This window comes from Enhydra lutris, unplaced genomic scaffold, assembly GCF_002288905.1.
Source record: "Enhydra lutris kenyoni isolate GAN:26980312 unplaced genomic scaffold, ASM228890v2 scaffoldscaffold39, whole genome shotgun sequence".
In the NCBI taxonomy this organism is placed as follows: domain Eukaryota; kingdom Metazoa; phylum Chordata; class Mammalia; order Carnivora; family Mustelidae; genus Enhydra; species Enhydra lutris.
Genome location: NW_019154123.1, coordinates 9,190,795 through 9,206,396, shown reverse-complemented (window position 1 = coordinate 9,206,396; position 15,602 = coordinate 9,190,795). Strand labels below are relative to the sequence as shown.

The window sequence follows — 15,602 nt, the reverse complement described above, 5'->3', positions numbered from 1 at the left end:
CAGAGTGGCAGGCAGAGGCAGAGGGAGAAGCAGGCTCCCCGCTGAAGGACTCGATCCAGGATCGTGACCTGAGCCGAAGGCAGCCGCTTAACCAACTGAGCCACCCAGGCTTCCCAAAGACTGACTTTAAAGAAAGGTTCCTATAACATCTCTGGAGGGAATGAGAATAGACAGTGAGCTGATCTGAAGACTCTTATACAAAAGTTTCTGTGAATCTGGGCATAAATACTTCAAATTCCTAGACAAAGTTACCAGCTTCAGCAGTTTGGAGAGATTGTGCCCTTCAGAAAATATCAGAACAAAAGTGGAACAGGATTACTGTAAGAGGGACATTAATTATATGGGGATTAGAAAAACTGCTTTGAGATGATACTCAACCCTTTTCAAGATTGTATGTGTAGTCAGGCAAAGTATTCCTTATACAGAGAACAATGATGTGACTGCCTCCTGCAATTAATTGCTGGGTTATCTTCAACTTGTGAAAATGAAGAGTACTCCTGTAAACTTTGGAGTGACCTTAGAATCATGAATTCTAGATCTGAATGGGCAAGATTAAGATTTTTTTTTTTCAGATAAAGCCACTCACTATTAAAGATAAGAGGAAAATTTTAAGAAAACTGGAGGAAAATGGAAGAAAAAGTATATGTGGTGGAAGAAAAAGAAACATATCTAGGATGCAGGGGTACCCAGAAATAAAAAGTTAGCTTGGTTTGGAAGAAACAGCATGGAGAATTGGAAACACTTGGGAGTCTGACACACTTAGTTGGGCTTTAATTCCAACTTTATGTCTGTGTGACCGTCATCTAGTCACTTATTTCCCTGATTTGAGTTTTCTACCTGCAGTGTTACTTTTTCATTGTTACTGTGAAGATTTAAGAAGGTGATTTTAATAAGTTGAAACTTGATAAAGTTTTTTTTTTATTTTTATTTTTTTCCCTTTGGGTCCCATGAAGGGGAAAGCAGGAGAAGAGAGGCAATCCAAAAAAGATTGAGATGAAGCTATAAATACTTGATTTCAGACACATTTACAAAAAAAACCTTTTAATTCTTATGAAGTAGATTAATGGGTTTAAAGTAGTAAGGAGCAATAACTTAGAGCTTGGGAAATGAAATCATTATTGGGGAAAGAAAAAGCAATTGAGAAGGAGCATGCACAAACAGGAAATTCAAACTGAGGTGTACCTAAATTGGAAGCATAATGAAATTATGTGAACGAAGTCAGGGAAGCAACTTATATCCAGTTTTTCTGCAAGACTAATTTTGGCAAGAAAGGCTGAATTTGTATGCATGGGCACCAGGTTTATGACTCTACTGATGATCAGTATGAGAGCCTTGCTGATGGGGAGCCAGTTTTCATTGATTATTTAAAAGATCCCTTTGTTCATTTTGTAAGCTGTATGAGCATGAAATTCAAATTCGCTATTGTACATCTAGAGCCTAACAATATATGAGTTCACCACCAACATAACCCAAAAAAAGGAGAGAGGGAAGGTAAAGCATATAAAAAAGTCAGTGTTATTTAAGAATATGGTTTCTTTTCCTGCATAGAGTAAGGTGATTCTGGAATTGAATTATGTTTTAAGGATTTTATTTAATTTGTCAGAGAGAGAGAGAGCACAAGCAGGGCAAGATGACAGTGCGTGTCTTCAGTTTATTGACTATTTTAAGCCCACTATTGAGACCTACTGCTCAGGGAAAAAAAAAAAAAGATTCAAAATATTACTGCTCATTGACAATGCAACTGGTCACCCAAGAGCTCTGGTGATGTACAACAACATTAGTATTTCATGCCTGCTAACACAACATCCATCCTGCAGCCCATGGGTCAAGGAGTCGAATTTTGACTTTCAAGTCATTAAATACGTCTATGAAGTTATAGCTGCCATAGATAATTATTCCTCATGGATCTGGGGAGAGTAAGTTCAAACCTAGAAGGGATTCACCATTCTAGATGCCATTAAGAACATTAATGATTCATGGGCAGAGGTCAAAATATCAACATTAACAGGAGTTTGGAAGTTGATTCCAGCCTTCATGATGACTTGGAGGGCTCGAGACCAGTGCCGTCAGTCGCTGCAGTTGTCAAGTCAGGACATCTGGTATTAGAAGTGGAGCCTGCAGCTGGGACTGTGTAACTGCAGTCTCATGATCAAACTAAATGGATGACAAGTTGCTTCTTGCAGATGAGCAAAGGAAGTGCTCCCTTGATATGGAATCTGATCTACTCCTGGTGAAGATGCTGTGAAGATCACTGAAAGGACGACAAAGGATTTAGAATATCACATGAACTCAGTTGATAAAGCAGTGGCCGGGTTTGAGAGGACTGACTCCAATTCTGAAAGAAGTTCTACTGTGGGTAAAATATTAACGGTGTCACGTGCTACAAAGACGTCACTCATGAAAGGAAAACCAATGGATGTGGCAAACTCTATTATCTTATTTTAAGAAATTGCCATAGCTACCCAAAACCTCAGCAACCATCGCCCCAATTGGCCAGCAGTCATCAGCATCAAGGCAAGACCCTCCACTTGCCAAAAGGTAACAACTCACTATTGAGACCTCAGATGATGATAAGCATTTTTTAGCAATAAAATACTTTTCGTTAGTGTGTGCACATTGCCTTTTTAGACATAATGTATTTCACACAATAGACTACAATACAATGTGATCATAACTTACAGGCACTGGGAAACAAAAAATTCATCCGACTTGTTTTATTGCGGTATTTGCTTTATTGTGGTAGTCTGGAACCAAACTTACGATACCTCCTAGGTATGCTTGTATAAAAAGAGACAAGTTCATATATATATACATATGAACAAAAAAGTCTGAGAGGGAAGAAATAAAATTATGATGTTGTAAGGGTTTTATTCTATATGTAAAGTGGCATATATCATTTGACAGTAGACTCTGAGAGGTTAAAGATGTACACTATAAACTTAAAAAATTGTATAACAAAGAGTTATAGCTAACAACCTAACAAATGAGATAAATAGGAATAAAGAAATCAATTCAAAATAAGGTAGTAAAAGAGATAATAATATACAACTGTGTTAACAACAAAGAAAAGAATAAAGTTGGACCCCTACCACATGACATATACAGAATTAATTCAAAATGGATAATAGACCAGAATGTAAGAGATAAAACTATAAATCTCTTAGAACAAAATACTGGTATAAGTTTCTGTGGCCTTGGTTTAGGCAATGGTTTCACAGACGACATTAAAACTACAAATATCAAAACAAAAAAGTTGATAAATTGGATTTCATCAAAATTAAAAGTTTTTGCTTCAGAAGATAAGAATTAATTATCAGAATTAATTATAATTAATTAATTATTAAGTATTAAAGTATTTCCTAATCATACAACTAGTAAGGGACTTGTATTCAGAATATAAAAAAGAATCTTGCAACTCAATAGACAAGTAACCCAATTTAAAAATGGACAAAAGATTTAAGTAGACATTTCTCAAAGGAAGATATTCAAATGACTAGTAAGCACATAAAGAGATAGTCGACATCATGAGTCAACAGAAAAGTGCAAGTCAATACCACTTCATACCCACTAAGGTGGCTAGAATTAGAAAAACAGCATTGGGATAATGTGTAAAAATTAAAACCCTCATAGGTTACTGGCAGGACAGTGAAATGGTACAGCCTTTTGGAAAATAGTTTGGCAGTTCCTCAAATGGTTTAGTGTAGAATTACCTCAGGACCCAGCAATCCCACTCCTGTGTATATACCCAAGGGAGTGAAAACGTGTCCATACAAAAACTTATGTACAATGTCCATGCCTGCATTCTTCATAATAGCCAAAAATTAGAAACAACTCAGATGTTTTTCAGCTGAATAAATGGATAAGCAACATATAGCATAATTATACAGTGAAATATTACCCAGCAACAAAAAGAAGTATTCATGCATGTTACAACATGGATGAACCTTCAGAACATGCGAAGTGAAAGAAGATAGTCACAAAAGGGCCCAAATTCTATGATTACATTTATTGGAAGTGCCCAGAATACGGAAATGTATAGAGACAGAATGTAGATTTGTGGTTGCTTGGACTTGGAGAAATGGCAGGTTAGAGAGCTGATTTCTAAAGGGTACTGGGTGTCTTTTTAAGTGGACAAAAATGTTCTAGAATTGACTATGGGGATGGTTGCACACATCTGGGACCGCACAATTTACATGGGTGAATTGTGTGCTTTGTGAGTTACATCTCAATAAAGCTATTAAAAATAAAAACACTGGGGGAGACAAAGGGATCAGATAAGAATCCCTTATGTTTATAAGGAACTAGTGTGGTTAATTAGAAATGTAAAATTTATGGTTTATTTAATGTTAGGGGAAAAGTATAATTATGTATTCTGTATAAATATATTTGTTAGTGTTTTGATTCTATGAGGATTAATTGAAATAAAATAGAGCACCAAGAGAAATTATAAAATGAAATATAAATGGGAAGCACTAAGAATAAAAAAAGTCAAGAATGTCAGTTTGGAAATATTTTTTCCCACATGCATGAATTCAACTTTTATTCAGTGGCTTCATTACTGCACTCATGTTTCATTATATAGTGAGGTTTTTGTTTTATTTAATTCCTGAGTTGGGATGACCCTGGTATTTTACAAATTTAAGTAAATTTGTACAGGAAATACAGAAAAATACAGGAAAGGTAAATTCCCATGCTATAATTATAGGTCTTGTTATATAAAATACAACACATGCTCTTGATAAATTTCTGTGAAAATTCACTTTTTGTAATCGATTTAAATCATTTTCTTTCAGGAGCAATCACGACCTCCTTTTCACAAGTTGGAACTTTTCCCTACATATTTGTTTCTATTAAAATAAAGGATGCCTAAATGAAAACAGTTTAACACAATTATGTAAGCCTGATAATTAGATCCAACAAATGTCTGACCTGGAGATTAGAACCAGCCAAACAGCAGAGATCCTGGAAGGAGTGAATCATAGGAAATTAGACATTTAATGATAGTGTCTATTCACTGTCTCATAATTCTTCCTTCAATTTTACAAGAACCCTGATGTATTATGGCATTTTCTTTTTTTTTAAGATTTTATTTATTTGACAGAGAGAGACACACAGAGAGAGGGAACACAAGCAGGAGGAGTGGGAGAGGGAGAAGCAGTCTCCCCACTGAGCAGGGACCTGACGTGGGGCTTGATCCCAGGACCTTGGGATCATGACCTGAGCTGAGGGCAGACGCTTAACAACTAAGCCACCCAGGCGCTCCTATAATGACATGTTCTAATGGAGGTCCCACATCCAAGAATATGGGTCAGTTCCCAGAGTGGTGTAAAATCTGAAAACTGTGCATGAAGTATACCTGCTTTGAAGCCATCTGGAGCATCGGCTTAAAGTCTGAGAAATGACAAAATTCTGAGGAAACTGGCATTGGACTTGGCTTCTTTTTATTGCTTTTCTGGAGTACTCATCTTGGGCTCGGAACCAGAGCTTGATCAGAAACAGGCTTACATCCAGGGACCTGGACATTGTGGTAGTCTTTGTGATTATCTGGTTTTGGTTCGGAACCATCTCAGACACATCCCACTTGCTGGGGGCCAGCCTCCTCTGGTTGTGAAAGCAATTCCCTTCAGATGCAGCATGACATCAAGCATGGGCTTGATTTCCAGCTCCAATACCTACTACCTCTGAGACCCTGAACAAATTATCTCACCTCTCTGAGCTTCCAATTTCTCATCTGGAAAAGTGGGTAACAACACTTAGATATAAGGGGGGAGGTGGGAGATAGAACAGATGTTTAAGGGTCCAAACTTGCAGCAAGTAGTAAATCCTGGAGATCTAAAGCACAGTATAGGGAATATCGAGAATACTGTGTTATAATCACCAAACTTGCTGAGACGAGAATTTAATTGTTTCAACACCAAAAAATTATAATTATGTAACATGATAGAAGTGCTAATTATCACCCAAACGGCAATCATATTACAATATATAAATATCATATAAATATATTTTAATAAACTTGTACCATGTTATATGTCGAATGCATTTAAAAAAAAAAAACAGGGGCGCCTAGGTGGCTCAGTGGGTTAAAGCCTCTGCCTTCGGCTCAGATCATGATCCCAGGGTTCTGGGATCGAGCCCCGCATTGGGCTCTCTGCTCAGCAGGGAGCCTGCTTCCTCCTCTCTCTCTGCCTGCCTCTCTGCCTACTTGTGATCTCTGTCAAATAAATAAATAAAATCCTTAAAAAAAAAAATATATATATATATATATATATATAAAACAATACATAGAAGGTATGAGGATATCTTTAGACACCAGGGTTCTCATAAGACTAAATGAAAACTTGGGCTATACTCCCTATTCAATAAGTGGACACTACTATTAATAATAACTCTAAGGCAGGGGCATCTGGGTGGCTCAGTTCGTTGAGCATCTGCCTTTGGCTGAAGTCCTGATCTCAGGATCCTGGAATCCAGCCCTGTTTCTGGCTCTGTGCTCAGCAGGGAGTCCGCTTCTCTCTCTCCCTCTCTCTCTGTGCTCTCTCTTGCTCACTTTCAAATAAATAAAAAAATCTTTAAAAAAATAATAACAATAACTCTAGGGATGCTTGGATGGCTCATTCAGTTATGCGTTTGCCTTCAGCTCAGGTCATGATCACAGGGTTCTGGAATCAAGTCCCGTATTGGGCTCCTTGCTCAGTGGGGAACCTGCTTCTGCCTCTGTCTGCCACTCCCCCTGCTTGTGCTCTCTCACAAATAAATAAAATCTTTAAAAATAAAATAAAATAATAAATAAACTGTCCTTGTTTATCAAGCACCTGGGTGGCTAAGTCAGTTAAACATCTGCCTTCAGTTTAGGTCATGATCCCAGAGTCCAGGGATCGGGTGCCACATCAGGATCCCTGCTCAGCTGGGAATCTGCTTCTCCCTCTGTCCTTAACCCTGCACATGCTCTCTCTTGCTCTCTCAAATAAATAAATAAAATCTTTAAAAAAAATAATAATAACAACTCTATATAGGGGCACCTTACTGGCTCAGTCAGTAGACCATGAGATTTTTTTTTTTTTAAAGATGTTATTTATTTGACAGAGCGAGATCACAAGTAGGCAGAGAGGCAGGCAGAGAGAGAGAGGAGGAAGCAGGCTCCCTGTCAAGTAGAGAACCCGATGCGGGCCTTGATCCCAGGACCCTGTGATCAAGACCTGAGCCGAAGGCAGAGGCTTAACCCACTGAGACACCCAGGTGTCCGACCATGAGATTTCTTGATCTCAGGGTCGTGAGTTTGAGCTCCACAGTGGGGGTAGGGTTTACTTAAAAATAATAATAATTCTGTTGATGAGAGGGGTAGTGGAAACCTGACTAAGCATCTCATGGAACTCAGCTTAACTTTGCTAAAAATGTTTTACATATGGGCTTTCCATTTTGGCAACCTCCTGAGGTAGAACTTTAGCCCTAAAAGGATTGCTTCTTGAAATACAATTTTAAAAACGCAGCCAAATGTTTGGAGAAGAGAATATATGCTTATAAACTTGAGGCACAAACTATTGTTTTCTCTAAAATTAAATTGATACTACTTTGCCCAGTGAGCACAAGTGACCTATTCCAAATGTGTTATCAGAATAACTGACCGGTTTAAACAACCAGACTTGTAACAATCCTCAAAAAACTTTCCATTCTCCTGAAAAAGGGAAGTATGGGAAATGTTTTATGTTTCATTCAGATCTAAGCAAATGCCATATGTTTGCTTTGCCTTTATCTACAGCTATATTGGTACCCCATTTAGAAAATTTAATGTTTTGGTCAAATTATTACATATATGTTCCTTCTTGGGGAAAAAAATTACAATTATTTTTGTGCCTGCAATCTGCATCTAAACTGTGGTTCTTGGATGCCTGGGTGGCTCAGTGAGTTAAAGGCTCTGCCTTCGGCTCAGGTCATGATCCCGGGGTCTTGGGATCGAGCCCTGCATTGGGCTCTCTGCTCAGTGGGGAGCCTGCTTCCTCCTCTCTCTCTCTTTCTACCTGCCTCTCTGCCTTCTTGTGATCTCTCTCTCCATGTCAAATAAATAAATAAAATCTTAAAAAAAAAATAAACTGTGGTTCTTGATCATTTATTAGTCAATGGAATTTCAAGGGATTAATAAGTCACTAAATCATAGGTCACTAAATAGCTCAGAAGCAAGAGGAGTTTTGCTGCCAGGGATAAAAAATAACTGTAAGGTGTAATGAGACTACTCCATGTACATACCAGTGTTTGCAATATGGAGTACTCCAGACATCATTTGTGGCATCATCTGGGAAGGGAAACTCTTTGCCAAGTCATCAGCTTTATTGATTTTCCAGTTCTTCTCAGTATAGGGTTTTTTAATATTGCCTTCCAATATACAAGTAACTGCAGAACAGCCACTCCATCGAACCCTGGACACTTCATTCCTTCCGAGACGTAAAAGCCTGTCCATTCTCCAAAACGCTTTAGCAAAGGCTTTGTGTATGTTCTCATACTCACATTTCACCTTTTTTCTCTTTTTCTTTACGGAGGAAAAAAGTTCTTCTATAGCTATGTATTCTTCCCTAAATACCGTGTGAAAGGATTTGATTACATTTTGCTCTTCAGGAGTCATTTGGTAGGAAGGATCAAATCTGGAAAGTTGATGGAGAAGTAAAACTGGGAGTTCCATTGAAGTCAAGCCTGCTGCTGAGGCGCCATGATGTCCATCAAACAAACCGAAAAAACACACATCAGGTTTATTGCCAAAGTTATTCACCACAGTGAATTTATCATTCATGTCAGCTTTCCATGTAGAATTTCTGTCTTCACAAATAGCTACACCTTTAATCAATCCATGACAGACTGCTTGAGAACATATGGAACTCCTGTGAACGTTATCAATGATCTTATAGTATGCTGGTATTTGTTTCTTCCAAAGTAGCTCAAAAGCATTATTAATGCTCTGGAGGATTTTTTCAGTGAATATAGAAAATGACAATAGTTTAGTGATCATAAACTGTCTCTGAATGGAAACCAGTGGAAGTGCTGGTTTCTTTGTACTCATCCATTGAAACCCCAAGGTGGCCAGAGCCACATGCTGCTTTTTATGGAGGAAAACATCAGGTAGATCAATTTCACGCTTGCATATGGAACATGGAAATGTCATCAGTTGGTCACGCTGCTGTTCATGGTCTTCAGAGTCTCCTGACAGTCTGTCCTCCTTCTTCCTTCTAGAACACCTTCTTCTCAATGAAAGTGAGATGTCACTTTCTGATTCAAATGTTGATTTTCCCTCATTCCATTCCCTTGATTTCCAAAACACTCTGCAAACAGGACAAAAGATATTGACATGCCAGGAATAACACATTGAAAGCTTTTTTCTTTTTTAGGTTTATTTATGTATCATAGAATTGGAGAGAGTGAACACCTGGCAGGGGCAGAGGGAGACAGTCTTCCAGCAGATTCCCCACTGAGCACAGAGCCCCACTCTGGGCTTGATCTCTTGATCCATGAGATCATGACCTGAGCCCTGACCCCAAGTGGACAGTCAGGCACTTAACCCACTGAGCCACCCATGTGCCCCAACACATTGAAAGTCCTTGCAAGCAGACCCTTTTCTTTGCAATTTGTTTTAGGTTCTCAAAACTCTATGCGGGCCTACTATTGAATATTCTGATGCATCTTTCTATCATTCCTTAAAAAAAAAAAAAACCGCACAAAAAGTACTCAAAAAATTGGTGATTGAACTTTGTATGCCTGAATAAAATTAGGCAAAGTCTATACGAAGTCAACTAGAAATCTAAGAACAAATACTCAGAGAAATCAGCACAAGATTGTATCCCAGGCATGTGAAGGTTTATGCTTGAAAACTAGGTATTTGAATTTGAATTTTTGTACTCCATTTTATCTTGCTGAAAATACTTTTTTTTCCCCTACTTAAAGGGTTCACAGGAAAATGAATAGGAGTGCCTGGGTGGCTCAGTCGGTTAAGCATCCGAATTTTCCGGCTTTGGTCAAGATCTCAGGATGATGGGATTGAGCCCTGCATGAGGCTCTGCACACAGCGCCCTGTCGGGTTGAGATTCTCTCCCTCTGCCTGCCTCTCGGCCCCTCCCCCTGTTGGTGTACTCTCTCTAAAATAAATAAATTTTTATTTTTTAAAAGACTGTATTTATTTGACAGAGAGATCACAAGTAGGCAGAGAGGCAGGCAGGCAGAGAGAGGGGGAGGCAGGCTCCCTGCTGAGCAGAGAGCCCCATGGGGGACTCGATCCCAGGACCCTGAGGTCATGACCTGAACAGAAGGCAGAGGCTTAACCCACTGAGCCACCCAGGCGCCCCTAGTTAGTGGCTTAAAATGTTTATGACATGTGATATGTTAACTTCTACGCAACTTCATGTAAGTTATATTTAACTTCAACTCAACTCACAGAAGTTGTATTTGATCTTAGTACATTGAATGTGTTAGATACGCCTACAACAATAAGAATGTCTGAGGCCTGTAGGGACTTGGAATATTCCAAGCATAGTAACAGGTATTCAAGAATGCTTATAGTTGTTAAAATAAGAAATGAATACATTTAGTCCTGATGACAAAATAGTATCTCTGAGCATAAAAGTAATGCATAATCATTTTTAAGTTCAAGACAGAAAGACACAAACTAGAAATGAAAAAGCTTTCACCTTTTTTCTCCAGTCTCACCCCCACCTCCCAAATCCCAGTCTCGGTTAGTGGCCTGTTATCTATCTTTTGAAATATGTATATATAAGATATACTATAATATATTAATAATATATGTGTCATTTTATATAAATATAATTATCATATATCAATAATATATATTATATATGTTCTATATAATTATATCACTTATATAATGTGTTATATTAAATATAATAATTAAATATATAATAATACATTAATAGTATTAACATAACTTACATAAATATACTTGCCTATAAAATATATCTGTCATCTTTTCTGAAATGTAAATTTTGTAGACCATCCTAAAATCTGCCATTATTTCTCAATACTAAGTCACGGTCTCATACTGAAAGTTTGAATATGGACAGACAAAACAATATACTATGAACAATGTAGAGTTTGGATTTTAAAAAAAGAACCGTCTTAAAAAAAAAAAAAGCCTGTCGTCACTTAGAAATTATATGGCCTTAGCCAAGTTATTAAGCTTCTCTGAACATCTGCTTTCTTATCTGTAAATGAACATGATTATTTATAGCATCAAATGAGATAAATGGTGAAGCAATTGGCAATAGGGGACCTCAAAAACTGCCTTCACCTTCTACCCGAAGCAAAAAGGGACACTTAGGACTGAACCAAATTAAAACATCTCACATGACATGAACACATGAAATTGTAACACTTAGGGGAAAATATATTATATATAAAACTAATTTTAATGGGGCACCTGGGTGGCTCAGTGGGTTAAAGCCTCTGCCTTCAGCTCAGGTCATGATCCCAGGGTCCTGGGATCGAGCCCTACATCGGGCTCTTTACTCAGCAGGGAGACTGTTTCCTTTCCTCTCTCTCTGCCTGCCTCTCTGCCTGCTTGTGATCTCTATCAAATGAATAAATAAAATCTTAAAAAAAAAAAACCTAATTTTAAAAAAATCAATAAGTCAGGGGCACCTGGGTGGCTCAGTGGGTGCCTGCCTCTCAACCCCTCTGCATCAGGTTCTCTGCTCGGTGGGGAGCCTGCTCCCCACCCCCCGTCAAATAAATAAATAAAATCTTAAAAAAAAAAAACAATAAGTCAATGGGAATTTTTTTTTAAGTGATCTTTACACCCAATATGGGACTTGAACTTACAACCTTGAGATCAAGAGTTGCTTTACTGACTGAGCCAGCCAGGTGCCCTGGGTGAGGATTTTTTTAATAGCAATACCTGAATCTGAGTGTTTCAGAATTGTGTTATATGTATTTATTAATATGTTGTGGTAAACTGTATATATCATTGCCTTACTACAATGATTACTCACTTTAACAAATAATAATAAACTGGACACATAAAACAGAACACAATTTAGGGGCACCTGACTGGCTCAGTTGGAGGAGCCTGGGACTCTTGATCTTGGAGTCCTGAGTTCATGCCCCACTTAAACCACTGAGCCACCCAAGCACCCCTATTTACAAATTTCTACCTCATAAATGCTTCTGAAAATATTAGCATATTAGTAGGTCTTCCTGGCTTTGCCTCAACAACAAATTTTTGTGTGTTTTTTTTAAACAGAAAAAATCAAAACTACACAAAAATAGAAGAGTATAATGAGCCCCCATATGCCCACCACCAGCTTCAACCATTATCAATATTTTTCCATTCTTGTTTCAACTTTGTCTTATTTCATTCTGTTATCTTTATGGGACTATTTAAAAGCAAAAACCAAAATTATATCAATTTCGCTGATAGACACTTCAGTCTCAAAAACAAATTTGATCAGCCTCCATTCACTCCTTTTTTTTTTTAAGATTTTATTTATTTATTTGACAGAGATCACAAGTAGGCAGAGAGGCAGGAGGAAGCAGGCTCCCCGCTGAGCAGAGAGCCCGCCGTGGGGCTCGATCCCAGGACCCTGGGATCATGAGAGCCGAAGGCAGAGGCTTTAACCCACTGAACCACCCAGGCGCCCGCTCCATTCACTTCTTCAACACCTACGCCAGGCCACCTACGGTGAGCACATGTTGCTAAAGCCTTGCAGACAGGTAAGGCTTGAAGCTTCGAGGGGAGGAGTCTGCAGAGACATTCATGTGCTCATGCAAAGAATTAAACAAGTCAGATGAAGTCCAGGACAGTGCCCACCCAGGGACCTACCCCCTCATCTAGCTACAAGTGGCATCATGACACCTGAGAAGCCTACCCAGAAAAACTCACAGTAGAGAGAGATCAACAGAGGGTCCAAGGCAAATTCAAGGGAGTGACCGGTTAGCAGGAGGAAGGAGGAAGAGGACCCAGGGAAGGAACTGGACAGGCAAGCAGAGAAGTATGGGGAGAAATGAGTACTGGCAATGCTATTGAGCTCTTTTGGCTAAAACATATTACAAATATTTTTATTTGCTATTGTTTGGTAATGTTCATGTAAAGGTTGCAGTTTTCCTGAGGCTTGATGAACTGTTGGGACAATCTATAAGGCACCCTACTACTGTCATTTGACTTAGAGTCAATCCTTTACACCAGAGGTTTATTTTCTTGTATATGGGGAATAGCCATAATACAGTTTTCTCTCACAGGAAGCTATGCTTAGAGTGTAATGTGTTTTTCATTCAGTCAACAAATACTTGAGTGTCTGCAATATGCTAAGTACTATTTTATTTGCTGGGGATGCAACAGTGAACAAAACGGGCATGGTCTCTGATGAAGCTTATATTCTGATACAAAGGCAATACATAAAGGAAACATGTATACGTGTAATACCAGGTGGGGGTAAGTACTAACATGAAAAACAGAGGGGCGCCTGGGTGGCTCAGTTGGGTTAAGCCTCTGGCCTTCAGCTCAGGTCAAGATCTCAGGGTCCTGGGATCAAGGCCTGCATCAGGCTCTCTGCTCAGCGGGGAGCCTGCTTCCCCCTCTCTCTCTGCCTGCCTCTCTGCCTACTGTGATCTCTCTGTCTGTCAAATAAATAAATGAAAATCTTAAAAATAGAAAGAAAGAAAGAAAAACAAAGCAGAATAAGAGTATAGAGAGGGATGGAAGCCCTCTTTTGTATAAGGTAGTCAGTAGAATATATCATTTCCTCATGTACTTAGTCTAACAGGAAGCCAAGATTTCATTTGATAACTAAGAAAGTGGAGGAAAAAGAACACTGCAGATAAAATTGTTTATTGACTTACAGATGGCAACAGACACATGAAAAGATGCTCAACGTTAGGGAATGCAAATCAAAACCACAATGAGATAGATATCACCTCGCACCTGTCAGAATGGCTAAAATCAAAAACACAAGAAACAGCAGGTGTTGGCGAGGATGAGGAGAAACAGGAACCCTTGTTCCTGTCAGTGGGAATGCAAACTGGTGTGGGCACTGTGGAAAACAGTATGGAGGACATTATTTACAATAGCCAAATTACAAAAGCAGCCCAAATGTCCATTGATAGAGAAGTGAATAAAGAAGTAATATCCATATACAGATATAGATATTACTTATAAGTACTATATACTTATAGATATTACTTATATTACTTATAACCATATATATGGATATTACACACACACACATATATATGTATATATATGTATATAAAACTTGGGATATTGGGATATTACTCAGCCATAGAAAATGAAATCTCACCATTTGTATGAACATAGATGGATCTGGAGAGTATAATGATAAGTGAAGTGAGTCAGAGAAAGATAAATACCATATGATTTCATTCACATGTGGAATTTAACAAAACAAATGAACAAAGGAAAAAAAGAAACAAACCAAAAAACAGACTCTTAAGTATAGAGAATAAATCGACAGTTACCTGAGGGGCGGTGAGGGAAACAGGTGGGACCTTTCACAGAGTCCCACCTCCTAGACTCACCATGGGATCCTACTTGTCTGTCTGTGGCCTTGATCATTTACACTGGGATCTGATGTACTGATTTAGGGAATCTGCCAAATAGTTTTCAGCCCTCTGCCCGGGAGGGTTATCAAGTGTATTCAGCCTGAGCAACCCCTGAGTGTTCCGGTTTCTCACAATTGTGTTTTCTTTCTCATCAAACTTGGATACAAACAAGCAAAAAAAAAGGGGGGGGGCGGTTAAGAGCACATTTATCATGATGAGCTCTGAGTACTATACAGAACTGCTGAATCACTGGGGGGCCTGGTGCAGTCAGTTAAGCTTCTGACTCTTAATATCAGTTCAGGTCATGATGTCAGGGTCGGGAAGTCAAGCCCCGGGGTCAGGCTCTGTGTTCATTGTGGAGTCTGCTGGAGATTCTGACTCTTCCTCTGCCCCTCCCCCTGCTCATGTTCTCTCTCTCTCTCAAATAAATAAATAAATCTTTACCAAAAAAACCCTGTTGAATCACTATCTTGTACACCTAAAACGAATGTAATACTATATGTTAATTACACTTGAGTTTTTTTTTTAAATGTTCATTGACTACATTTGTCATCCAATAGAAATGAAAATTTACCTGAAAGCACTATTAATTTCCTTGCTCATTTGGAATTGTTACCTCCCTTGGCCTTCTCTTTATCACCTTTCCCCAGTCTCTGTTCCTTCAACTTGGATAGTAATGGTGATAGCTGTGATGGAGGTGGTTATGATGGTGGTCGTGGTGGGGGTTGTCCCACAGATGTGATGGGAGACCTCTCCACGTGGAATGTTCACGACATCACCTGGAACCTCGGTCAGAACTCTCTTTATGACTCTGAAGGACTATGAAGGAGGAAGGGCAAAAACTGTATTCAGTAACAAACCTGTGCTTGAAATTTCAAAAAGAAGAATCATTCATTAAATATACTGTCTTATGCCTGCATACTAGGATTAAAAAATAAGAGGAGGGCCTATCCGGTTGAGTTTTTTTCTTATAAGTATGGCACTTTCAAAATACTGATTCTAGAAGGCTACGCTTAATGTATACACCAGTTCTCTTCTCAGTCGGTGGAGGT

The 15,602-nt window shown here is 38.7% G+C and overlaps 1 protein-coding gene across 2 annotated transcripts in view; it reads right to left on the bottom strand.

Moving 5' to 3' along the window:
• Positions 1–15,153, bottom strand: part of LOC111155078 (protein phosphatase 2C like domain containing 1) — an 18,744-nt gene extending 3,591 nt beyond the window's left edge. The window contains exons 1-2 of one of the 2 annotated variants that reach the window (XM_022515120.1): positions 15,125–15,153; positions 8,245–9,308 (exon numbers count right to left, since the gene is read on the bottom strand). In XM_022515120.1, the coding sequence (XP_022370828.1) occupies positions 8,245–9,308; positions 15,125–15,153 (1,093 nt within the window). Of the gene's footprint in view, positions 1–8,244; positions 9,353–15,124 lie in introns of those variants that run through there. The other variant, XM_022515119.1, reaches the window with a different exon arrangement.
• Positions 15,154–15,602: the final 449 nt, after the last annotated feature.